Source organism: Stegostoma tigrinum, chromosome 3 (assembly GCF_030684315.1).
Source record: "Stegostoma tigrinum isolate sSteTig4 chromosome 3, sSteTig4.hap1, whole genome shotgun sequence".
In the NCBI taxonomy this organism is placed as follows: Eukaryota; Metazoa; Chordata; class Chondrichthyes; order Orectolobiformes; family Stegostomatidae; genus Stegostoma; species Stegostoma tigrinum.
In genome coordinates this window covers 38,988,371-39,013,892 of record NC_081356.1, presented here as the reverse complement: position 1 = coordinate 39,013,892, position 25,522 = coordinate 38,988,371, and the positions used below count along the sequence as shown (strand labels likewise).

Here is a 25,522-nt window from a genome sequence, read left to right as displayed (position 1 = left end):
CGCTAGGATGTGGATACTTCAGAGAGGGTGCAAAGCAGGTTTATCGTAATGTTGCCTGGTATGGAATTATGAGTAGAAGTGGATACTGGAAAGATGGAGGCTGTGGGATGACCTAATAAATGTCTACAAAATTATGAGTGGCATAAATAGGGTGGATAGTCAGAGGCTTCTCCCAGGGTGGAAAGATCAACCACAAAAGGGCACAGGGTCAAGATGAGAGAGAGGAATGTTTAGGGGAGAAGTTGGGGGAACCTTTTTTAGAGGTTGGTGGGTGCCTGGAGCGCAATGCTGGTTGAGGTGGTGGAAGCAGGCACATTAACAATATTTAAGGCATATCTGGTTAGACACCGGAATGGGAGATGAATAGAGGGCAAAACAACCATGCGTGGGCAATAAGTAGTGGGACTAAAGGATTAGGAATTGGTGTAGGCTTTGTGTACTGAATGGCCTATTCCTATACTGTACAGTATGGGATAATGTTTGAAAATGCCAATAAGAATGCTTTATCTTGTACCGGTGAACAGAGAGAGAGAGAGAGAGAAAACTGAAAGAGAGAAGGGCGTTACTAATATTGGAGCTGGCAGAAAAATCTTAAAACCCAGAATTATCAGGTGGATCCATCTACAGTAAAATGCTTCTTGTTAAAAAGCATTTGTCTTCTGATGTGCTGAATAAAATCTATATGCTCATTTAACTGTGCATGTTAATTTTGTTTTACTGCAACCTCTTATTTCCTGTTGCACTGTCGATAAGGCTATAACAGCACACTAAGTTTTATTCTTACGGTTAGTTCTTAAGGAATGCATTATGCTAAATTTGTTATGATACCTGGTTGGACCACAATTAAAGTTTTGTGTGCAGTTATGGATTGCCTTTTTATAAAAAAAAAATCAAAAGATGCTGGGGAGGCTGCAAAAAAGGATTTGCGATATTGATATCAGAATGCCATAGCTGTACATATCTTGAAAGGTTTCTTTTCTCTTGAAAAACAAAGGCTGAAGTGTAACCTGGCAGAGGTTTCTGTAAGAACAGAAATTTGCCATAAATTTAGGCTGACAATTCCACTGCTTGGAAAGAGTAAAGCTCAAAAATTTGAGCTTCAAATAATACATTTTTATCTAATAGCTGTTCAGAAGTCAAATAGAGAATTCAGAAGAAACTACTTTACCCAAGTAATAGTGAGAGTATGAAACTTGATAGCAGACAGGGCAATTGAGATAAACAGTATTGATTTAATTTAATACACATTTGAGAGAGAAGGCAATACAAAGTAACAGGTGTGGAGCTGAGGGAACACAGCAGGCCAGGCAGCATCAGAGGAGCAGGTAGGCTAATGTTTTGGGTCAGGACCCTTCTTAAGCAATACAAGATGATGTTGAGGAAAAATAGGGAAGAAGGCCCAAAAGCTGGTATAGACTGCTTGAGCCACATGATCTGTTTCAATGGCATGCTATGGCTGCAGAATTCAGAAGCACCAGATATTGTAGTCTGACTTTTAATGTAATACAGAAGCTTATGAAGCACATTAGGAAATTAATTCTGGTGCATTTCATTTTTCAAATTTATGGTTGTGAACAGTTGGGATATATCCATCTTCAGTGTAAAACAAAATCTGTATAGAGGAACTGTTTTACAATTATCAATTACAACTTTTTTAAAAACTAACAGCTAATTGATGACTGGATTAATGGTTGCAAAGAACTGGAAATTCCTATCAGTGCAGACTTCAGTCTCATCAACATCTTAGGTGATGCATTTGAAATTCGTCAATGGAACACTGATGGTCTACCCCGTGATAATGTTTCCACTGAGAATGGCATTCTTGTGAAGCGAGGTCATCGGTGGCCCTTGATGATTGATCCACAGGATCAGGTAAATTAAGCATTTAATAGTGATGTGCATTTCAGGGGCTTTGTTTCAGTTGTAAATTATCTTCAGCACTGTCTTCAATAATGTTGGACTGGCAACCTGTGTGGATTCCAGAAAAGTTTATAATGTTCTCCTTTCACCTGTCCTACATGTTAAGGGATGCTTCTTTCAAAGCACGGTGTCAGTTATCAGAGTTGTCTAGCTGCTCCTTGCAGTGTCTATAACGATGTGATTACATCAGCAGCTATCACACGACACCAGGTTATAGTCCAACAGGAACAAAAAGCAGGTCTGGCATCATCTGTGGAGGAGAAAACAGTGTTAATGTTTCGGGTCCAGTGACCCTCCCTCAGAACGGGACCCAAAACGTTAACTCTGTTTTCTCCTCCACAGAGGCTGCCAGACCTGCTGAGCTTTTCCAGCAACTTTGTTTTTGTTCCTGAAATTTTCAGCATCCGCAGTTCTTTTGGTCCTTATAGTCCAACTGGTTTATTTGATAACTCTAGCTTTCTAAGCATTGCTCCTTCATTGGGTGTGGTGAGAGAGGCATCAAGACAGAATTTATAACTAAAAGATCAAAAGTACATACAACAGATGCAAATGTATTGAATAAGCCTAAGATGGCTGGCTAACTCCCTCCTGTTAAATCTTTAATCAGATGGAAAGGAGATGCAGGTGTCAATTGATTAAAATGCAAATCCCAGAATTTCTTTCAAGTCAGTGCCCTGAGACAACTAAAGATAACAAGAGGTGACACCTCAGGTCTGACAATGCATTTTAGGTTTGAGTCTTATTCAGAATCTGTCTGTGTTTTAACCTGGAGTCAGACTGGTTTCATTTCCAAAGCAGGAATTTATAAAATGCTCCATTGACTGACTGTGTCTATAAATGGTATGCCTTTTGAATAGAATAGAATGTATCTGCAAATGCAACTTCACCCCATGAATTTATATGTATATGTGTGTGTGTATTTGAGAGAGTGTGAGTGAGTGTATGTATGTGTGAGTAAGAATGTGTAGCGTGCTGGGATCACTTGTAGTGCGACATTAATCCAAGATCATGGATGAGACTATACCCATGGGTGCTGAACTTGGCTATCAGCCTCTGCTCAGCGACTCTGCATTGCTGTGTATCTCAAAGTCCACTTTGGAGGACATTTACCTGAAGATCCAAGGCTGAATGCCCTTGACTGCTGAAGTGCTCCCCCCTCCCAACCCCCTGGGAGGGAATACCCCTGTCTGGCAATAGTTGTGTGGTGTCCATTCATCCATTGTCATGCCGTCTGCATGGTTTTACCAATATACTATTCCCTGGGGCACCCTTGCCTGCTACAGAGTCACTGAACAGAGGCTAATAGCCAAGTTCATTACCCAGGAGGACAGCCTCAACAGTGATCTTGGGTTCATGTCGCATTACAGGTGACCCCACCACACTCTGCACTCTCACACATGCGTGCACACTCACACACATATACTCTCTCTCACTCTCACTCTCTCAAACACACACAAACACATGCACACACACGCACTCTCCCTCCTCCTCCCTCACACACGCATTCACACGTGCATGCACACATGTACATGTAAATCTATGGAGTGAATTGGTATTTGCAGATACATTGCATTTTGTTCAAAAAGCACACAATTTGAAGACCAGCCAATCAATGGAGCTTTCTATCAATTCTTGCTTTGAAAATAAAACCAGTCTGACTCCAGGTTAAAACACGGACAGATTCTGAACAAGGACTCACACCTAAAATGCACTGTCAGACCTGAGATGTCACCTCTTGTATACACTTACAAAACCTTCAGTTATCTCAGGGCACTGACTTGAAAGAAATTCTGGGATTTGTATTTTAATCAATTGAAACCTGCATCACCTTTCCATCTGTTTAGAGATTTAGCAGGAGGCCGTCAGCCAGCCATTTTAGGCTTACTCAATGCATTTGCATCTGTTGTATGTTCTCGATCTTTTAGTTATAAATTCTGTGTCTTGATGCCTCTTTCACTACACCTGAGGAAGGATCAACACTTGTTAAACTATGTTTTCAAATAAATTTGTTGGTCTATAACTTGATGTTGTGTGATTTTTGACCTTATCCAATCCAGTCCAACACTGACACCACCTCGTCAGCAACTGCGTGCAGACACAGAATGTGTAATAGGTTGCAATTGTCAATTGAACCTCTGTGAACATATTTATTCTACTTTTCTCTCAAATGAATATGAATGCTGTAAATGTACCATTGGAATCAGCAAGTGAAAGAATAGCTAATTGGCGTATCACATTAGAATCTATCCTCATTATCGAAGTTACTGATCCACATTTTTAACAGTATTCGACCACTTCAGACATTTTTCTAGGTAAAAGACAGGAAAAAAGGCCTCCATCTAAATGTTTTTTAAGCAGATTTTTTGAGAAGACAGAGATAAAACATGAATAAAATGCTAATGATGGGGGTACTGAAATTATTTCTCCAAAGACAGGAACACAAAGCTGAAATCTTTTAGCCAATATAGCTGGCCAATTATCAGGTGGCAGCAAATTTTGTTGCTGTGATCCTACTAAATGTCAGAGTAAGCTTGAGAGGCCAAGTAGCTCACTTCTGCTCCTAATTCATATGTTCATTGTACATAAGTTGCATACAAGTTTCTGCCCTGAGTGCTTAGCAACCCATTGATTGTGAGTACAGTGAGATAAAAGTAGGAGTTTTTGCTGTCTCGTTGTTAACTGGGAAGCTGCTAATAAAAATATTTAATCGAGTAAATGTTTAGGATTCAGCAGGATAGGTAGAACAGTTGAAATCTTATTTAAGTAAGGCAGCTAAGTGTTTGACGGACCATGTGCATTGTTTTCTATCATTATGATAGAGAGGGAAACCAACTGAATTAATTAAGCCTAACTATAGCTATTGTATTTATTCATCTGAAATAATGTAGTCCTAACAATTCAAAATTGGCTTCATTTTGCCAAACACTCTTTTAAATCCAAGTTGTAAAGTGATCAGGTTGGACTAAGTGCTCAAATCTCAGGTATGAACTTTCTGACTCTAGCCCTCTCACTGAAAACGTGCAAGTTACTTTTGACCCATGTTTGAGAAGCCTTAGTGACTTATTTCAGTACTACAGAAATGACACCTTGTGTCTGAGGCTAGTGTATCATTTGAAAGGTATTTTACCCAAAATGAAAATACCACCCCTAGTTTTGAGGGCTTTTGGCAGAGAGTCGTGCAAACGTCCCAGATGTTCCTGGGCTTAGAATTCTTGGTGTTCACTCACCAATATTTTTATAGAGGTTTCCATGTGTGCAGCAGATAGATCTGCCCCTTTTCAGGTAAGTTTTGACTTCAATTTGCAAATTGTGGTTGTACATAGGGAATCGGTAAATTTGTCCCAAGTCATGGTCCGCCTATTGTTGAACACCGTAGCTAGCTGCCCTTACTGAAAATACTGCAGGCTTCTCAGTTTTAAGAAAAAGTTTCTGTCTGTTCTCAGATTTAACCCTTCTGAACTCCAACAGCTAGCTTGTGCTTTGATCTTCATCCCTCATGATTATTTCACCCCTACTTTCAGTCCCTTATTTTCTGGTTCAGAACTAATCACTTTCCTACATTGCTGATTAATGACATTGAAATGCAACCCACTCCTTAAAATGGCCTGGGCATCTCACCAGTATCTTACAGGCATTTCTCTCACCACTCACCTGAAGTCTATCTAAGCTAAAAGTCTTCTACAGAATTGCAAGTGAGGATAAAGTACCACTTAAATATGTATTCCATACTTCTTGTAATGACATTTCATTAGCTGTTGTGATAGCTTAGACCCAGGAGCAGTGCAGTAAGATAACATCTGTAGTTTCTTGAGGAAACTGTTTTGGGGCATGTGTAATTGGCTTTAAGAATGTTCAAAGGGTGCTTTAAAGAGTTTACATCAAGAGTGAAAGGATCAATTGCCATTTTCTTGAATAATATGAAAAATTTATCCAGATGATTTTGTGATCCTTGGCATGAAAGCAGAACTGCCAGAATAGAAGTTGATATACAGAAGTCAAGTAGCCAGATCCAAAGTAGAGTGGCAGATACAGGAAACTTGCAGCAAGCGAAGAAGAGGGAAGGCCCATTTACAGGTGCTCTGTGTGTGTAGTTATTAAAAAAAACAGAAAACTAAAGTTAAGGGTGGAACATAAATTGTGACTTGTGTAATTCAACAGTTATACTTCAGATTTGTCAGAGCCGACCAGACCATTTTATCAAGTTTATTAAAGATGACAGCTACAGGAGTATCTGAAAAATTTTTCTCATGAAAACTGTCATGAGATAACTAAGGAGTTTCAGCAAGAGTGTGTTATTTGGGTGCTGACTGTCTCTGGGGTCTTTGGATAGAATATGATTGCCAGAGGACTCAAAGATCTAATTCAGTCAGTGGGTCAGGAAGATAGCCTACATACAAAAGGCTAAATTAGACAAATTTGGACGCTTGCATTGTGCCACATTACTACAGGAAGTGAAGTGAGTGCTTGTGGTTGTGTAAGACAACCCTTTGTACAAAAAAAACGTATTTTGCCTTTCCATTTGAAAATGATTTTCCTTGTCATTCATGTTTAATTTGTTTTGATTCTTATTCATTTTAAAATAAAAATTACTGATAGTGAAACCTTGTTGGTAATGGTTTCATTTGAACATCATTTAATAAATTTGGTTTGCAGTTTCCCCCTTGGAGATTAAAATATAATTTTTATCTATAACTATGAGTTAGGTTTTAATGAATCATTGACATCTGGTTTCATTTATCTACCTCACGGTGCCTCTCTCGTTAGATTGTACTTCTGTTTTGAATTAACACATATTTTTTGCCTAAATCCTTATGCAAATTACTAGTCTTCTCACAGTTCATTGTACAATTTGCTAATTTTAGTGTATTTCCCACTGTCATCCTGGATTGACTCTGGTAGGAAAGGGATTGAAAATACCATAATTTTATTGGCCAGTGTGTGAAATTAGCAGGTAGCAAAATGATTTGAAGTATTTTCTAACATTGACACTGAAACCATTTTTAAGTAGAAAATAATTCCTCCCTGGACCTTCTTTCCTCTTTCAGACAATCCAACAGTTTCTTCTGACAATTTTTCTGCTTTCCCATTTGAGCCAGATATTAAAGTACATCTGATTAAATTGTGCAGTGATGCATTCAGTGGCATCCTGTTTGCTGACAGTGAAAGTTGATCAACTGCAAAACGCACTGTGGTAACCTTATGGTATGAGTAAAGCCCAAGTTGTAATTCTCAAACTGTCAATCTGGCTGGCCTTTCACTCTGCACATTTATTTCACAATCAAAGTCCAATTAGGAATAAATGCTAGTGAAGGTGACAAACCTCAATACTTTATTTTGGAGAATGTGATATTTATATTTTAAGTAATACATTTATAATTATGATTTGTTTGCAAAGGCAAATCGCTGGATAAGAAACATGGAAACTAAAAATGGTTTGAAGGTAATTAAGCTAACAGACTCCAGCTTTTTACGCACGTTGGAAAATAGTATTCGTCTTGGAATGCCAGTACTGTTAGAAGAGGTAAATGTATACTTATATTTTTAAATTTTCACCCCAAATAAGTGACTCAGTACCCATGCATTATTCGGGCATATCAGCAATTGTATGATCAAAGCATGTATTGGAAACACCTCGAATAAACATGACTGCATATATTTGATACGTTGCACTTCAGCTATCAGTTCTGAGACATCACTCTTTGGTGTAGATGCAAATGACATTAAGAAGTCTGTTGCTGAGCCCTGGAGATTTTCATCTGATATCTAAAATTTGCAAGTATTTAATAATTTGTGTAATATCTCAGGAATGAACAATTAAGCCAATTGATATGGGTCTTCAATCAGTTAAAATGAGGAACTTTGTCGCTTGAAGTAGATACAAATTCACAAATTATGTTAACTAGTAAACACTCATATTTTACACAGTGAAATACTCCACTCTTCACAAAATCTGCATGAGTTCATTTACCTTAAGCAAATCCACTTGAATACATGTACAATACAGTATTCTTGTCCATGTATTATTGAAATAATATTTAATAATAAATAGATACTAATGTATATTAAATACTTTTAAAATGTTATATTTGTAGAGCTGCATCTATCAAGCTTCAGGGTACATAAATCTGCTGGTGCTGCACTTGGCTTTCAAACATCAAACAAACACTCGGCTTCCAATAGGAAGCGCATTACCAAATAGATTTACGTGGTCAAAACATAGACAATGGATGTTCTAATACATGTGTTAGAGCTTGTGAATGTGTAATTAGGTGCCTTTTACCTGTTTAATCTCTGTGTGGGCTGCATTCAGAAAAAATTGTCTATATCCAGTGTAATTGGTCACCCTTGAAGGGACCCCTACAGATTCCTGACTGAAAATCTACACTTAAAATAATCACATTTTCCTGAATGTGGACCATGTACTTGCAAAACAGCTAGCTCCAACTCCTGTTTATAACTAATATTAATGCTAAAGCATAGAGCAGCTGCTATTTGCCTCTTGTTTTCCCACAACCACAATCACACTCCACCCATCCGACTGCACCCTTCATAATAACCAGCCCACTGATGTCTCAATCCTTTTAGTTATGAAATTGATTTTCAACCAATCTCTTGACCAATTGCCTTCCAGCCCCTAAGTGGTTTCTCTATCTTTTATTTCTCGCCTTTCCCTTGATTACGCAGCCACATCCCCGTTTCCACACACAGACATGCTACCTACGCTTTCCTTTACACTGTGCTTTGCTGATTCATCTTTTACGCAGCAACTTGGCTTAGGCCACAAATGCTGAAACCAAATTTGGATGAGCAAGCTGCCTTGTTCCCTCACAAAGTATTGTTAGTGAAGCCTGAGGTCCAATATTGACTGCACAGTGCCAACACTTGTTCCCTACATCAAGTTCATGTGGCAAGCTAGCAGAGACAGTTTGCTGGGCCCTGGTGTTGCAATATCAGATGCGCACATTAATTTATCTTGCCTTTAAAGAAAAAGAGGCAGAATACTGATAATGTCCAAATCAAAAGTGTGATAGAACACTTTCAGTTAGTTATAGTTTTCTGGCTGTCAGTATAAACTCTCCTTTCAGCTTGTACTTGACAAGTCTGATGGCAGAATAAGTAACAATAAGTGCCATCTATTTAGATTTTTTGCAAAAAATGAGCAGATTTGTGGAAATTGTTAAATCTTAAATCTATGATATTAGAATCCAGGAATTCATTTCCTTAGTGACCCTGTGGGTGCATTTTGTCCTATGTAATGTCATCTGTTATTTTGCAACTGCCCATCTTTCAACTCCTGTTTGTAATTAAAATTAATGCTGTCAATAAAAGTGGTACAGAAATGTGCAATTCATGTTTATCAAGATGCATTTACCCGCCATATTTTAGTTCACACTTTAGTTGAAACAAAAACCAATCTCATTACCTTCCATGTTTCATCTTTTGTCAACAACATTTGTTGCAAGATTCCCCCCCCCCCCCCCCCCCCCCCCCCCCCCCCCCACCGTGTTCTCCATTTCAACAAGGTGATTTTTCTTTTGTAAAAAAGATGTTCATGGAATATAGATATCCTTGGTTGGGTGGGGGACTTACTGCCCATCAGTAACTGCCTGGAGGAGGTAATGCCAAGCTGCCTTAAATTGCTGCAGTCTATCTGATGTAAGTGCATCCACAGTGCTGTTAGGAATAAACTTAATCATTGACCCAGCGATGGTGAAGAAGAATGTTGTGTAACTTAGAAGTGACTTGCAAGGTATCCATGTCTGCTGCTTTTTCCTATCTACTCCATAGAAGTTGCATATTGGAAAGGTGTTGTCTAAGGAAACTTGGTCAGTATTTGTATCCTGTAGATATTACACATTGCTGCCAGTCTGTGTCTGTGATGAGGGAAGTGAATGTGAAGGTTGAATGATGAGTGCCAATCAAGGGGCTACTTTGTGCTGGATAATTTTGAGCTCCTTTAATTTTAGTAAAGCACACTCCTGCAGTGAGTTGGGAGTACTCAATCAAACGTTCACTCTCTCCTCGCACTGATGTCGAGGCAGTATGTATCACCTACAAGATGCACTTCAGAAATTCACCCTGGCTCCTTAGACAGCACCTTCCAAGCCATTGCCACCACCACATAAAAAGATGAGCAGCAGAAACACAGGAACACCATCCCCTACAACTTTCCGTCTAAGCCACGCACTATCCTGACTTGAAACTATAGGAAAATGTTTCTTCAGATATTTAAAAAAGAAAAGACTTCAGTAAAATAAATGTTGGCCCTCAGTAAATGAATCTGGGGAATTGGCAGTTAAGGGTCATGAGATGGCAGATTAGTTGAACAAAGTTTTATGTTCATGTTTATTGGAGAAAATACAAGTAACCACTCAGAACTATCTGTAAATCAGTAATAGAAAGGGAGGGAGGCACTCAAGAATACTACAAATTCTAGGGAAGTAGTATTTAGTAAATTGTCAGAACTTCAAATTGACAAGTCTCTGTGACTTGATGGATTTTATCTTAAGGTTTTTAAAGTAGTAGGCTGATGCATTGACTTCAGTTTTCCAAAAATAATTAAATTCAGTTAAATCATTTAGATTCAAAAAAGCTAATCAAACTATTTTATTCAAAAAGGGAGAGGGGAAGAAAACCAGAAATTACAGGCCAGTTAGCTTAACATTTGTTGCAGTGAAAATATTAGAAGTTATTAACGACGTTATCTTGAACTTATCAAATACTCTGTTATAATCAGGCAGAATGAACATGATATTGTCAAAGAGAAATCATGTTTAACCAATTTATTGGAGTTTTTTGAAAAAGTAATTTGTGTTGTCGATAAGTGGGAGCCAGTAAATGTATTTTACTTTGATTTCCAGCTGGCTTTTCATACGGTGCCATATTAAAGGTTATTCTGGAAAGTAAAATCTCCTAGTTTTGGGGGTAATGTATTGGCAGGGAAAGAAGATTAGCTGGCTAACAGGAGGCAGGTTGTAACCATAAATGAGTCTTTTTCTGTCTGGTTGAATGTCACAAGTGCGGTACCACATCATTGATGCTGGGTCTTCAAATCTTAAGTTGTGAGGAGGGCAAAAGGAGCCTATAAAGGGCGAGATGGGTTAAGTGAGTGGGAAATGGAGCATGATGTGGGAATTTTTTCAACTTGACAGAAAGTGGAAGTAAAGAGCGTTCCATCTAAATGGTGAATATTGCAATACTCTGAGATAATTAAGTAGTATGCAGGTACGGGAATTAATCAGGAAAGCTAACAAAATGTTATGGTTCACTATGGGTGGAGGACGGAAATTATGTTTCAGTTATATAATGAGAGCATTGCCTTACAATGAAAGTCGGGACAGGTTGCTCCTGCCTCCACTGGAGTTCAGATGGGTCAGTCGTGGGTTAATTGAAGGGACTTGACCGGGTGGATATGGAAACCATGTTTCCTCTTGTGAGAGAAACTACAACTGAAGTCACAGTTTGAAAATAAGGGATGACCCATTTGAGACTGATGAGGGGGAAATGCTTCTGAGTGCTGTGAGTCTTTAGAACTTCCTTTCTTAAAAGACATTGGATGCAGAATCATTAAATATGTTTAAGGTAATGGTAGATAGATTCCTGATTATTAAGGAGGTAAAAGATTGTAAAGGACATGCAGAAAAGTAAAGTTGAGGTTAAAATCAGATCTGCCATGGTGATCAGGCTTGAACAATCAAGTGACCTACTCTTATTCCTTGTTTATGTGTTGACTCAGAATCACTGGATCAAAATACAAAATTCCCAGCAGCATTGTGGGTCTACTTCCAGCAAATAAACATCAGTTAAAGAAAGCAACTCACCACCACCTTCTCAAGACAAATTAGGGATTGGCACTTAATTCAATATCAGTCATTTCTTGATATCACAGAATGAATTTAATTGGTTAAAGACTGGCATCTGGGATGATAGTGATGTTGAGAAGAATCTGAGACTGATCATCCACTTGACATTTCCAGACTGGAGATGGATTTAAGTACTTCAGTCTTCTCTATTACACTAATTTGAGATCACTGAGGATTGAATATTTGTGGGTCCAATTCCCCTCTGAAACAATCTAATGAACCACTAAGGTGTATCAATCTGCTACAAGAAAGGAATGAAACTTGATGGGTCACCTGCCAGTAACCCAGGCACTAGAAAAGACAACAATAAACCCACCCCTTCAGAACCCAACAAAGTCCTCCTTACTAACAACTGGGCGACTTGTGCCAAATTAGGATAGTTCTGCCACAGTCTTGTTGAGCACCAGCCTGACATAATCATGTTCACTGGATTGTAGTATAAACTGTGGTAGCCACAGAAGGCACAGGGTGGAAATAGTCAAATGTTGACAAGACATGTGTGAGCGATATAATAGTATTGGAATCATACCAATAAAGAAGAGAAGTCAATGGCAAAAGTAATCAGGGAACACTGAAGCAGTTAGAGGAGATATATTTATTCTGAGGAATGCTCCATGGAATAACTATGTGATTATATGAGTATAAAATTAGATATCCTCTAACTCAATTTCAGCAACATCTTGTATCTGTGCTTGTCCATCATAACATTAAATCAACTGCCATTTGTGATGTTGACTTCATATTTTGCTTTTAATTCATAGCTGAGAGAGAGCTTGGATCCATCTCTGGAGCCAATTCTTCTAAATCAGACATTTATGACAGGTGGCAGATTACTTATGCGGTTGGGGGATACAGACATTGATTACGACAAAAACTTCAAGTTCTACATGACGACTAAAATGTCCAATCCACACTATCTACCAGAGGTACTTCAATTAAGTTTTGTGTTTCAGCTTCCTCCCCTTCTTTCTTTTCTGAAGGAGCAAGTTCCTTTGGGTACGGTTACGCATGAATATACAAGGATTGTTTTAAGCTTTGTCATAATTCTGGCTTTACTTATTCTTCATAAGTGTATTGGTAGTTATGTCTGCACAAAAAAAAATCACCATGCATCTAATCATTGTCATGTCAACAGCCAGTGCTTCACTACAAACAATGCAGTCATCCTGGCAATTTTCCCACACAGTATTAAACAAACATACTATGAAACAAATCTTACTGAAATAAAGAATAATGGGGAGATAGAAAAACCTAAGCCCATTGCATTCATCTAGTGATCTTTTCTCAGGCCAACATGTGATGAATTCCTCTAAGATCACTTCTATGGCACTTGTTTACTGTAGCTTACATTTATCTGCCAAGATTCATTTCTTGACATAAGCTTCCTTGAAGCCTTACTCCAAGCCAGCTTGAAAATATAGAATATTAGCATTCCACCGTCAATTTCTACTCTTGTTTCTTTGAATTAAATGTGCACCTGAAGATTAGGCTTTAAATACAACAGGGGCTGGTGGAATTAGCAAAGCCTGAATTTTTTGTGATGCAGTGTTGTCAAGCATTTTCCCTGAATTTGTAACAGAAATATCATACTGTAGATGAAAAATTAAATTAATGCTATACCTTCAGTTGGGAAATGGAAATTTTGTTTCATGCAGATGTATACACACAGACCCAGTTATTCTCTAAAATACTTCGTCACAAACTTGATTCTTTTGAAATATTTGGGATAATTCCAGGATCCAGGGAAGTGACTTTAATAGGCATGTTTTTCTCCCTCAAGTAAACAAAATTTCATAAGCTACCTGTCTGTGGTGCCTGATCTATGCTTGTCGAGAGCTTTGGATTTACTCTATTGAGTGTTGACTATAATGTTATGAGACTGCATTGCTGTAAGCTGTGATTTGCTTGGGGTAATTAACTGGATTTTACTTCATCTTTCATTATGAATTTGCTCTTACCTCATGTCATTTCTTGATTTTCTTTATAATTCTTTCAGATGTTATTTCATTTCATTAGCTTAATACATAAAGAAAATGACAGAACAGATTCTGTATTGTAATTTTCTCATTTGAAGGGAATGAAAAAAAACTACGCTTGTGTTTAGTATGTTTTAGTTTATTATATTTCATCATTTTTCATCAGGTATGTATAAAGGTCACCATTATCAACTTTACTGTGACTAAGTCTGGCTTGGAAGATCAGCTGCTCAGGTATGGTTCCTTTTTATTTTGAGACTGAGTACTTTTGTATCCTACACATATTTTTGTCATGAGGAAGTACTCCAAGTCATTTTATTGGAATGTACTTTCCAATAATCAATGTCTGGTATTCTATCCAAGCTTTTTATCTATTGCATTCCCTGCATGAAATGTAAGGGATGTGATTTATATGTATTTTAATGCCATTTCTTTTGGAGTTTAGATCTTGAAACTAATTGTATGTGGGTCTGTGTCTCTGAAGATGAATGATTAATTTGTAAATACCTCTATAGCCAAGATGATTTAGAAAAGCGCAGCATGAGGGAGATGGCTCTTGGATCCTAATGGGAATTTTGTTACACTGGATTTTATAAGTGAACATTTTAAACAGTTGCAAGTTAGGTTTCAGAAGATTCTGGATTTCATTTTTATATGGGGGAAACACCCATAGCTTGAAGAAAGCATTTGTTTTCAGATTTAAAGTCTTGGCTGACACTGGATATGAAAAACACTTGTTCCCAATGAAGAAAGATGGTTTAGAACTGTTTAAAAAATAGCTCAATTAAAAAAAAAATTCAATATAAGGAGTTAAGTTTAATATTTCCAGACCAGAAGTGTTTGTTTAAAACCCTGACGAAGATATTTGAAACTGAGATAGTCTGTGTTCAATTGTAGATAGATATTTTTAATCAGCCTATTCAGATGTGTTATTACACACCTCTGCAACAGTTAGGACCTGTACCTGAGCCTTCTTGCTTAGTGATAGGGACGCTATCACTGCACCACAACAGCCCAATACAGAGACTCAGACTCTCCAAACCAACAATTGATGACACAGATAAGTCAAACCCTCTGTGTAATAGAGAGTGGAATTCTCTCTGGGCACTGGACAGGAATTCTTTTTGGAATTGATGGGATTCGAGTTTACTGTAAACTAGAATACTGGTTTATTCTATTTTAGTTTCATTTCTGGGTCACCTATGGGATTCCTCCCTGTCTGGCCTTCAAATCATGAGTTCTCTGCATCTCTCCCTCAACTCCTGGAATGTTTTCCTACCTCACCACAAAACCTTGCACACACGTCATGAGTTTCTGGCAATTACTTGAACGAGACTACAAAGCAGGTGACTAGTCAGATTATGAAACTTGAAGACATGCCTCCAGCCTCTTTATGCTCCTCAGAATATTAAATGGTTGCCGGGTGTCCTAGATCTATGGGGAATTATTCCTTCTAACTTCTCTGATAGTGAGGAAGCAAACTTCACCATAGAGAAAAATGACCTTGTTAATGACACCCGAGACATAAATTTGTCCAGCCTTGAGTTAAGGTCCTCATGTGCCGGTACAACACTAATTGCTGATTGAAAACTGAGACAAATTTTCTCCCTGTGCAATACTTATAAAATTGTTATAATCGTCTATGTCTTTGAAAGCTGTAAGTGACAAAATAGTGCAAATGCAAATAGTCACCATTGTTCGTGATTTCTCTGGTTTAAAAGTATAAAGCTAATAATTTCTCTTATTAAAAAATTAATGTTGCTTTTCAGATTCAAGTTGAAAGCTGTTAAATCTAAAATGTTAGAATTTTCTGCACATATTTTTCATAATATTTCCTTCTGATCTAGCATGATGATGATTGTAGTTTTGTGATATTCTTTCATTTGCTTCCTGTGCCCGTGGATACCCTAATTCCTTGAGAGAGTGGCTGAAAACACAAAGTCTTTATTCTACTGTTTTCTATGAATAGGTATTTGATTTAAGGAACATGACAAATGTTTTTAGGGGAACACTTTTACGGGCACCTCTTGCCCTGAAGTGAAGACTTGTCAGTAAAATTCCCAGACTATAATTTATGTATTTTTCAAATCATAATTGCACATTCCAGAGAGCTTTGATACCATCAATCTGCTGAGACTATGATATAAAGAGGTATAATTTTCAACCTTTTAAACATATATTTTTCATGTGTAGATACCCTTTTGTTTATTTTTAGGAAAGGGAATGAAAAAAAGAATTGGCAACTTTACTGATTTTCAACTAACCCAGAATGTTTTCCTACTTCTGTGTGGACTACTGCTGCTGGGTTTTTGCTGGCTGAAAAGATAAAAACAGTGTAGATGACATTTCTGGACAACCCATTTTCATGTTTCCCTTTTGTCAGGAAAATAATTACACAGGGATACACTGAGTGTAGCTGGAAGTCCAAATAGAAGATTTTTATTGTGTACTATCACTTTTGCATTAAATATTGGACTGTTACTTTGTGAGAACCACAATATAGAAACAATTATTCATTTTAAACCAAATATTTAAAGAATCAATTTCTTCTATGTTGACTTTCACCATATTTGATGGGGTCTTTTCAGGAACCATGTTGACAAGGAAAATTAGTGTTAAGGAGGAGAGCTCAGTGATTTTGCTTACCTTTTTCCTCTGTCAGGGAATAGCTTCCCTCATGGCAGATTTGTGAGTAATAGCTTGGGACAAGAAGAACCCTGTTTATGTGGCTGCACTTGACAAATAAGCTGGTCTTAGCACTGCTTTACATGAGCTGTTGTTTAGTGGTGATGGTGTGATTTTTTTTTTCCCCAGCGATGTTGTGAGAATTGAGAAACCTGAACTTGAGGAGCAAAGAAACCAATTAATTGTTCAAATCAATGCAGACAAAAATCAACTGAAAGCTATTGAAGATAGAATTTTGAAACTGCTTTTCACTTCAGAAGGCAACATTCTGGATAATGAAGAATTGATAAATACTCTTCAGCAGTCCAAGGTAGTATGATATAAAAAAGCATATTTTGTTTAGTGATGGAAAATGTTCAATAAAAAACTTAGATAAAATAGAGTTGAGAAAAACCGAGTAAGTTCCCAACAGTGTTGACTTCCAGACTCCATGTTTATAAACAATGTGTATGAGCAGACCATGAAGGGCTTTCAGCTTGTTCTGCCATTACTAAGATCATGACTGATCTGACTGTAACCTTAAGTCCACGTTCGCATCTACTCTTGATAACCTTTCACTCCTCTTGCTTATTAGCAAGCTATCTACCACATGTTTAAAAATATTCAACAATTCTGCTAACACTTTGTTTTCAGGAAAAGAAGTTTCTAAGACACTCAACCCTCTGACAGCAAAAAAAATCACCTCATTGCTGATTTAAATGGACAACCCAAGTTATAATTAGTGACAACAAGGTGTAGAGCTGGATGAACACAGCAAGCCAAGCAGCATCAGAGGAGCAGGAAAGCTGACCTTTCGGGCCTAGACCCTCCTTCAGCTCCACACCTTGTGATTTCAGATTCTCCAGCATCTGCAGTTCCTACTATCGCTTATAATTAGTGACACCTAGTTCTAAATCCTTCAATTAGAGAGAACATCCTCTCTACATTTACCCTGTTAAACCTTTCAAGATCTTGTACATATAGATTATGTCACATCTAACCCCTCTGAACTGCATTGCATAAATGCCTATCCTTTCCACCCTTCGCTCAGAAGACAAACTTACTCATTCCAGGTGTTTGTTTGGTAAACCTTCTCTGAATTATTTCTGGTGTATTGATACCCTTCCTTAAATAAGGTGATCAATACTGTGCACAGTACTCCCAATGTGGTTTCACCAGTACTGTGTATAATTGAAGCATAACTCCGTACTTTTGTATTCAATTCTTCTCACATTAAATGGTAACATTCTATTAGTTTTCCTTCTTATTGTTGTATCTGCAATATAATGTTTTGTGATTCATACACAAAGGCACTCAGATCCTCCTTCCATTTCAAAGCTCTCAATATCTGAACATTTAGATACTACACTTCTTTATCATTCTTCCTGCCGAAATGAGCAATGACTTTTTTTAACGTCATATTTTATTTGCCAACTTCTTGCCCACTTACTCTATAACGCATTGTAGACAAAAATAAAAATTGCTGGAAAAGCTCAGTGGGTCTGGCAGCATCTGTGGAGAGAAATCAGAGTTAACGTTTTGATTTGAGTGACCCTTCCTCAGAACGTCCTCTGAAGAAAGGCCACTCGACCAGAAACATTAACTCTGATTTCTTTCAGATGCTGCCACACCTCCTGAGCTTTTTTAGCAATTTCTATTTTTGTCTCTGACTTACAGCATCCACTGTTTTTTTGGGACTTTTATATTCCTTTGTTTGCCTCCTTATGTTGTCTTCACAACTTATTTTCTGCTTATCCTTGTGTCATCTCTTCCATCAAGTTATTTCGCTCACACAGTGCGTCCTGCACTGTTTTCTTCATATTTTCTATATGTCTGTGAGCTTAAGTAATCATCTCTAAATTCCTTTCCTGAAAATAATGGTTTTCCACTGAAGATCCTTGGAAAAGATAATGAGCCTTGTGACTGTCTCAGAGTTGATCAGTTATTTAAGGAAGCAATTAATCCCTTCATGACTTTGGTTGAATACAATCTCATTCCGAAGGAGAGAGTGAATGCAATGAAACACACAAGGATTTAGATCATACTGGCAGTGGCCAGGATGACCTCACTCCACTGTTTTTCCCAAGCTATTTGCAAAATATGACATATTCCAGATCCAGACCAGCTCTTAGAAGGATCTTGAATCTAAAACATTTTAAAGGACTTGAACTGGACCTATAGAGGCTCAGGTTATCCTACCTGGGCAGTGGGTGAATGTAGTTGCTTTTAAAAAAAAATCAGTGCTGAAGTAAAATACTGTGAATTTGAAGTGAAAACAGGAAATCATAAAATAGCTATGATTTCACATGATGAGCTGGATGTTAGAAATCGATTTATGAATCTGGCTTTCCAATGGGAATGATACTAGAAGCTTGAATCAGAAATTGTTAAAATGATATCAGCATTAACTCTAGTAGTGTGAAAATTGTCAGCCAATGTTGCGATATTTGTGGCTGGCAGGTGAAACTCCCCACTAGAAATACAAGAACACTAAGAGCAAAAGTAGGCCATTTAGCCCCCTGAGGCTTTTATGTCATTAAGCTGGATGATGATTAATTAGATCAGTAGCTGTACGTAGTCAAAGTTATCCCTTAGTTTTGCAGCATCAGGGACTCTAATAGAAGCAACACTGATATAATTTAATATAAATGATGCTTGATATGTGAAATGAAAACAAAGTGCTCGTGAAATTCAGCAGGTCTGATAGCATCTGTAGAGATAAAAACAGAGAACATGCTTTGACTTGAATATGACTCTTCTTGAAATGGAGAGGGCTGGAAGAGTGATGTCTGTTACGCTGTTGGAATAGGGGAGGAGAAGCTATTAGATAGATGGCAAGGGGATTACTAATGGTAGTAGAGAAATTAAATAGATGAATAGTAGGTGTTAATTGCAGGAGTTAATTCAAAAAAGTAGGTCGGGGACTGGCTACGAGCTAGCTGCTCTGAACGCACTGCTGTGCATGTGTAAATAAAGGGAGACTTGGTGATGGGATACTGGCCTCTGTAAAAGAAATTAAAATAAAGAAAAAATGGTCAGTTCTGCAGATAGCAACCCATGTAGGCAAGACATGGTGCAGGGGGGCGGAACGAAAAAGGAGGACAGAAATCATGGTTTGAAATGTCGAACTCAGAGTTGAATGCTGAAAAGTGCCAGGTGGTGATCCTCCATTGTGCATTGAACTTCGCTGGAGTATTACAGGAGATGAAGGACAGAAACGTTAGCAAGAGAGCTGGGTGGTATATTGAAATGGCAAACAACCATAATGTTGGAGACATTCTTTTGGACAGAGCGAAGGTTTTCTGCAGGAAGGCCACACAGTTTTGCATCTATTGTCATCAGTGTGGAGAGGACCATGTTGTTAGCAGCAAATCCAGTACACTTCAATGAAAAAAAGCACAGTAATCACTGCTTCACATACAAGGTGTGTTTGGACCTTCCAGAGTGAAGAAGAAGCAGTTTGAGGGACAAGTATGAAGAGATTTTGGGAGTGATGGCGGAGTAGATTGCGACTTCAGGGAGGGGCTAGTCCATGCAGAATGTTGACACAGGTGGCGAGCGAAAGAGATAACAAAGTGTGGAGCTGGATGAACACAGCAGGCCAAGCAGCATCTCAGGAGCACAAAAGCTGACGTTTCGGGCCTAGACCCTCCACATCTGCAGTTCCCATTATCTCTGGCGAGAGAAAGAGTTTGGTTGTAGCATCCTACTGGAGATGACCAAAGATAATTATTTGATTGCAAAGGTTAATAGGGCAGAAAATGAGAACAAGGCGAACTCCATTATTGTTGTGGGAGGGAGGGGAAGAGTGAAGGAAGAACTGTGGGAAATGGCTGAAGGCCTTGTCATGAACAGAGTGGGAGTCCTGAGTTGATGAGATCCTAAGTTGAAAGTACTGTTGTGGAAAATAGCATGTCCAGGACAGATGTGACAGAGAATGAGGAAACTTGGAGAAAGAAGTGGAGTCCTTAATGGAGGCAGCATGTAAAGAAGAGTAATCAAGGTAGCTGTGGGAATTGAAGGATTTGTAGTAAATATTAATGTATAGAATCCTCAGAAATGGATCAGCAATGTCAAGAGTCAGAGATAGACCAGGTGAGGTTGAGTGAAGGACAAAACTATTGACTATTTCTAATTCTGAATGAGAGCAGAAAGACATCATCTGTGTATCAGAGAAAGATCTATGGATGGGCATCTGGTTCCACATATCCCACAAAGTGACCGACATAACTGGGGCCCAAATAGATACTCATAGTCACACTTTTTACTTGGAGAAAGTAAAATGAGTTCAGTGAGAAATTGTTCAACATGAGAACAAGCTCAGCCAGATGAACAAGCGTGGCAAGATGCAAAAAACCTTGCATGCCATCCTGAAGGAGAATAAATATGTAGAAGGGTTGCACATTCAGGTGAAGGAAGGCAACTGGGACCAGGAAGCTAGAAATCCTCGAACTGAGGTAACATCATAGAAGAAATATGAAGGTAATAATTTAATTGGAAATGTTATGTATTACTGTTCCAGGAAATTAAATTTATTTTGCTTTTATACAGGTTACCTCAGCTGCTATCAAAGTTCGGTTGGAGGAGGCTGAAGCCACAGAACAGAAAATTAATTCTGCTCGTGAGAAATATCGCCCTGTGGCTACTCGTGGATCCGTCATGTATTTTGTTGTTGCTAGCTTGTCTGAAATAGACCCAATGTACCAATTTTCTTTAAAATACTTCAAGCAGGTTTGAAATTTTCATTACTTAGTGCTAACGAAGTACATTACAACCTCTGGAAGTCTTTTGAAACATCTGTTGTTCATCCTTTGTTTTCCAAACATGCAATACCACTCTTGAGCTTGGTGATTTATGAACTGGAAACATGGAAGTATTTAGTGTTTAGACCCAAAACATATATTTTATTAGTCCTTAATGTTTTATCACTGTTTTATGCTTCAGGTAAATACTGCCATGTTTTCTACTTCAAACACCTAAGTTAATATCTCATTGCCATTGTCTAATCTCAGAAATTCAAAATCTATAAAAGTCTGGGTTCCAAGCATTCCACTGTGGAGAGGTTAGCACTGTTGCCTCACAACACTCGGGATCAGGTTCAATTACATGCTTGGATAACTATCCATGTGAAGTTTGCACATTCTCCCAGTGTCTGAATAGATTTCCCCAGGGTGCTCCAGTTTCCTTTCTCAGTTTCCAAATATGTGCAGGTTAGGTGATTGGCCATGTAAAATTGCCCATAATGTCCAGGGTTGTGCAAACTACGTGGTTTAGCCATGGAAAATGCAGGATTAAAGGGATAGGGTTGGTGGGTCAGTATGGTTGGGATGCTCCTCAGAGGGTCAGTGTGGACTCAATGGGCTGAATGGCCTGCTTCCACCCCTATTGTCCATGAGAGGGTGGTAGTGAGCTGCTTCTTGAATTGCTACAGTGCATGTGGCATGCGGTGTGGTTAACATCATACTGTTAAGAAGGGAATTCCAGGATTGTGACCCAGTTGACAGTAAAGGGGGATCAATATTGTTCCAAATCAGGATGGTTTGTGGATTGAACAGGAATCTACAAGTGGTAGCGGTCCCCTGTGTCTGTTGCTTTCGTGCTTCTAGCTAGTAGAGTTCACAACTTGTGAAGATACTATTGAAGGAGCCTTGGTGAGATGCTGCAAAGCATGTTGTGGATGGTACAAAGTGCTGCCATAGTGTGTCTGCATGCAGGGAGTAAATGTCAAAATTGATGGATATGATACCAAACAGAGGGACTGCTTGGTCTTTCACAGATTTGGGTTTCTTGAATTCTGGAGTTGTTGGAGCTGAATTCAATGAGGCAAATGAAGGTACCTGTGACTTGTGCCTTGTTAATGTGGACAGTATTAGATATTTAGTGTTTATGACCACAGTTACCTAAAATAGGTGAAGTACCATTCATGAGGAATTTTCAGCTGATTTGTTAAGTTTGTCATTTGGATATGGCTGCACTAGTTAATTAATCAAAAAAAACCATTACGATTGAATATGGTTTCCTGATAGTGAGGTAAAAAAGTCGTTGGCATGGTATGTGTCAACTCACTCAAGTTGTGAAGGCAACCTTCTGCTGTCTAACTAAAGTGATAGGGAATTCTTCCTTGTGTATTTGCTCAACCTCTCCTAGTTCATTGTCCATCTGAAGAAGACACCTCCCTGGTGAGGGCTGCCAGGTACTATGATTGCCCAATACGGCCTACTGGTCGAGGGCTGCTGCTTAGGTAGCTGGCATCTGATACTGAGGGTCTCAGGAGGTGACCAAGATGATTCTTCCACTCAACACATCTGGGCTGAAGATGGTTGCCATTGTTTCAGCCTTATCTTTTGCACTGATGTACTGAATATCTCCATTTATTGAATATAGGGATACTGGTGAAACTTCTTTCTCTGTCACTTGCTTATTTGACTGGAACCATCCTTGACTAGATAAGGCAGATCTGCAGAGTTTAAATTACAACCATTGTTTATGGGATTTCTTAGCTCTGTCAGTTGCATATTGCTTCTACTGTCTGGCATTCAAATAGTCCCTTGTTGTAGCTTCACTATGTTGATGACTGAGGTATTTTTTAGGTATGCCTTGTGCTGGTGCTGGAATGCCCTTCTGTACTCTTCTTTAAACCAATGTTAGTCCATTGGCTTGATGATAACAGTAGAGTGAGGTATATGCTGGTACAGGAAGCTCCAGTTTGTGGTTGCTGCTTTAAAACAAGTATCAAATATTCCAATGGACTGCATTGGTGAGGAATTGTTATTTACTGTGTGATTTTTCTTTTGTTAGCTCTTTAATCAAACCATCGAGACATCTGACAAGACCTATAACCTGCAAAAACGTCTGAAGATTTTGTTAGATGCAACACTTTTCACTGTTTACACTAATGTTTCCAGAGGCCTCTTTGAAAAACACAAACTTATATACAGTTTTTTGCTGTGTACTGACATTCTGCGCCAAAATGAAGAAATCTCAGATGCTGAATGGAACTTCTTCCTTAGAGGGGCCGTAAGCTTGGATAAGGTATGCTTTATAAACTCAGCTTTATGAAGTCAAGTACAAAGTCAGCAATGGGAATCACCAATGAAATGCTGAGTAAACTAAATTTTGTTCAGAGCTTGAGCCTTTGACATATGATCAAATATTACAGTGTGAAAGTTTGTATGTGTATCTACAAGTTTATCTATTTAATGCTGAGAATAATTTCTTAATTTATATTTGTTCTTTTCACTAGCTTAAGCATTATATTAGACATGGGCACTGAAATGTTATTTAAAAAATGCATAGAAAGCTTTTTGTCCATCTTCCAAACCCTGCACAAATGAATTAAGAAACTTCACTGGGAGCTTAAAAATATCTGATTCGTGCCTTGCTGAAGTGTGATCATTAATGTTTTATACGAACAGAGATGGCAACTGCTGTTGGTGAATTCAAAGGTGGCCAACATTTTGATGCATCACAAAAGCACTCTTAAAAGACTGAAAATACTTCAATTGTTGCATCGTGTAGTATGGCTTTGGGACAGGTGGAAACTACCCTATATTCTACTGCAGCAGTCAGATCTCTTAGTATGGCAAAGACCCAATGCATGGCAAGAGTTAACTGGGTTGCCTTCTGTTTGCGGATGGATGAAAATTTGGCAGTTGACGCTTATGTGCAACCATGAATACTTCACCTACACCAAAACCAAAAATAACCTCGGCCTTGATAAGGGGTCCTTGACTACAAAGTACCACCTGTTCGATGAAGAACCACAGTGCACTATCAGTGCCATTGATCTCCAATTTGACACTGTTGAGATGGATATGCTGAGTCAGATGCTTTTTCTACACTGCTTTAGTGAGGTGCTCCTCAAAATGTTCAGCAATATCAGTAATAAAAGCTCTTTTATTCCTTTAAGTAAAACTCTGAACTGTACAGAAATATTGGATATTAGCAGTTGGCTCCAAACATCAAGTTGTGTAAGGCTGTTCTCCCCATGCCCTACACCGTATGGACCTAAGGCTTTTGATGGAGCTGGATAGAGGAGATGCGACAAGAAGTATTTGTTAATAAGAAGTCATAGCAGAGACAGATGAGTGGCACCTCAGTAGGACCAATTCATCACATGATGTGTGAGCTGGAGATTTCAGTAAAAAGAAAAAAATAGGATAAGGTGGCCAGTTATTTTCTTTTAACAGCATTTGATGACTTGTCACCATTACAGAGAATAATGTTATGTTCCAGATTTCTGAATTGAATTTCAAATTCTCTTGTGTAAGACAATGGTTCTGAAAGGGTTATTGTTAAAAACTACAATAAACTCCACTCAAACAGATGATCTCATGAAGACAGGTGGGGAAAAGCAGAGCACTCTGGATCTCAAAGGAATCAGACCCATATAATCTAGATCTCCTCATCATCTTTGTAACAATGTCTCTGTTACCAATACATCTCATACCTGATTACGACCACCCAAAAAGCAAAATTTTGTTTAAGACATTGCATCTTCTCAAGCATATGTAGTGGTTCTCCTCTACCACTAGACACCTAATAGGCCCACTAGACCTTGACAGAGCAATCAATGGTAGCAGCTTTCTGCCCAGTCACAGATTGGGAATGATTGAAGTTGCTTGCTGATACAACTGCAATGGTGGAATTTGAACCATGGGCTGGAAAACTAACTTGTGCTCTTATATTACTAGTTCTTTGACTGTACCACTGCTCCACCATCTCCCCGTGTTCTTTAAAGTTCAGAAGAATGGGATGATGCGTTAATAGAATGTTCATGATTATGAAGGAGCTTCACAGACGTTGATTTGCCTCCGTGGCGAATCCAGCACAAGGGGACACGAGATAAAAAGCTGATTATTCAGGACTGATTCATTCAAATCAATGTGAATTTTTTGTGATTCTGTATCCCAGAGGTTTCTGGGATGTGCCATCATTAAATGTATTTAAGGCTGTTGGAATCACAGAATGTAGGGAACCAGCAAGAAAGTGTATGTGAGCCCCAAAATTACCCATCTTTGTATGAAAGGTGGAGAAGGTTTGATAGGCCATATGGTTTACTTTTGTATCTCTTTGATATGTTTTCCTGTTTACACTGCA

The 25,522-nt window shown here is 38.4% G+C and overlaps 1 protein-coding gene across 1 annotated transcript in view; it reads left to right on the top strand.

Annotated features, from left to right (window-relative positions):
- The window catches only part of dnah6 (dynein, axonemal, heavy chain 6), a 241,124-nt gene that overhangs the window by 156,995 nt on the left and 58,607 nt on the right, over positions 1-25,522 (top strand). The window contains exons 55-61 of the mRNA XM_059644490.1: positions 1,669-1,872; positions 7,316-7,441; positions 12,545-12,709; positions 13,926-13,993; positions 16,574-16,754; positions 20,975-21,154; positions 23,222-23,455. Coding sequence (XP_059500473.1) covers positions 1,669-1,872; positions 7,316-7,441; positions 12,545-12,709; positions 13,926-13,993; positions 16,574-16,754; positions 20,975-21,154; positions 23,222-23,455 — 1,158 coding nt within the window. The remainder of the gene's footprint in view (positions 1-1,668; positions 1,873-7,315; positions 7,442-12,544; positions 12,710-13,925; positions 13,994-16,573; positions 16,755-20,974; positions 21,155-23,221; positions 23,456-25,522) is intronic.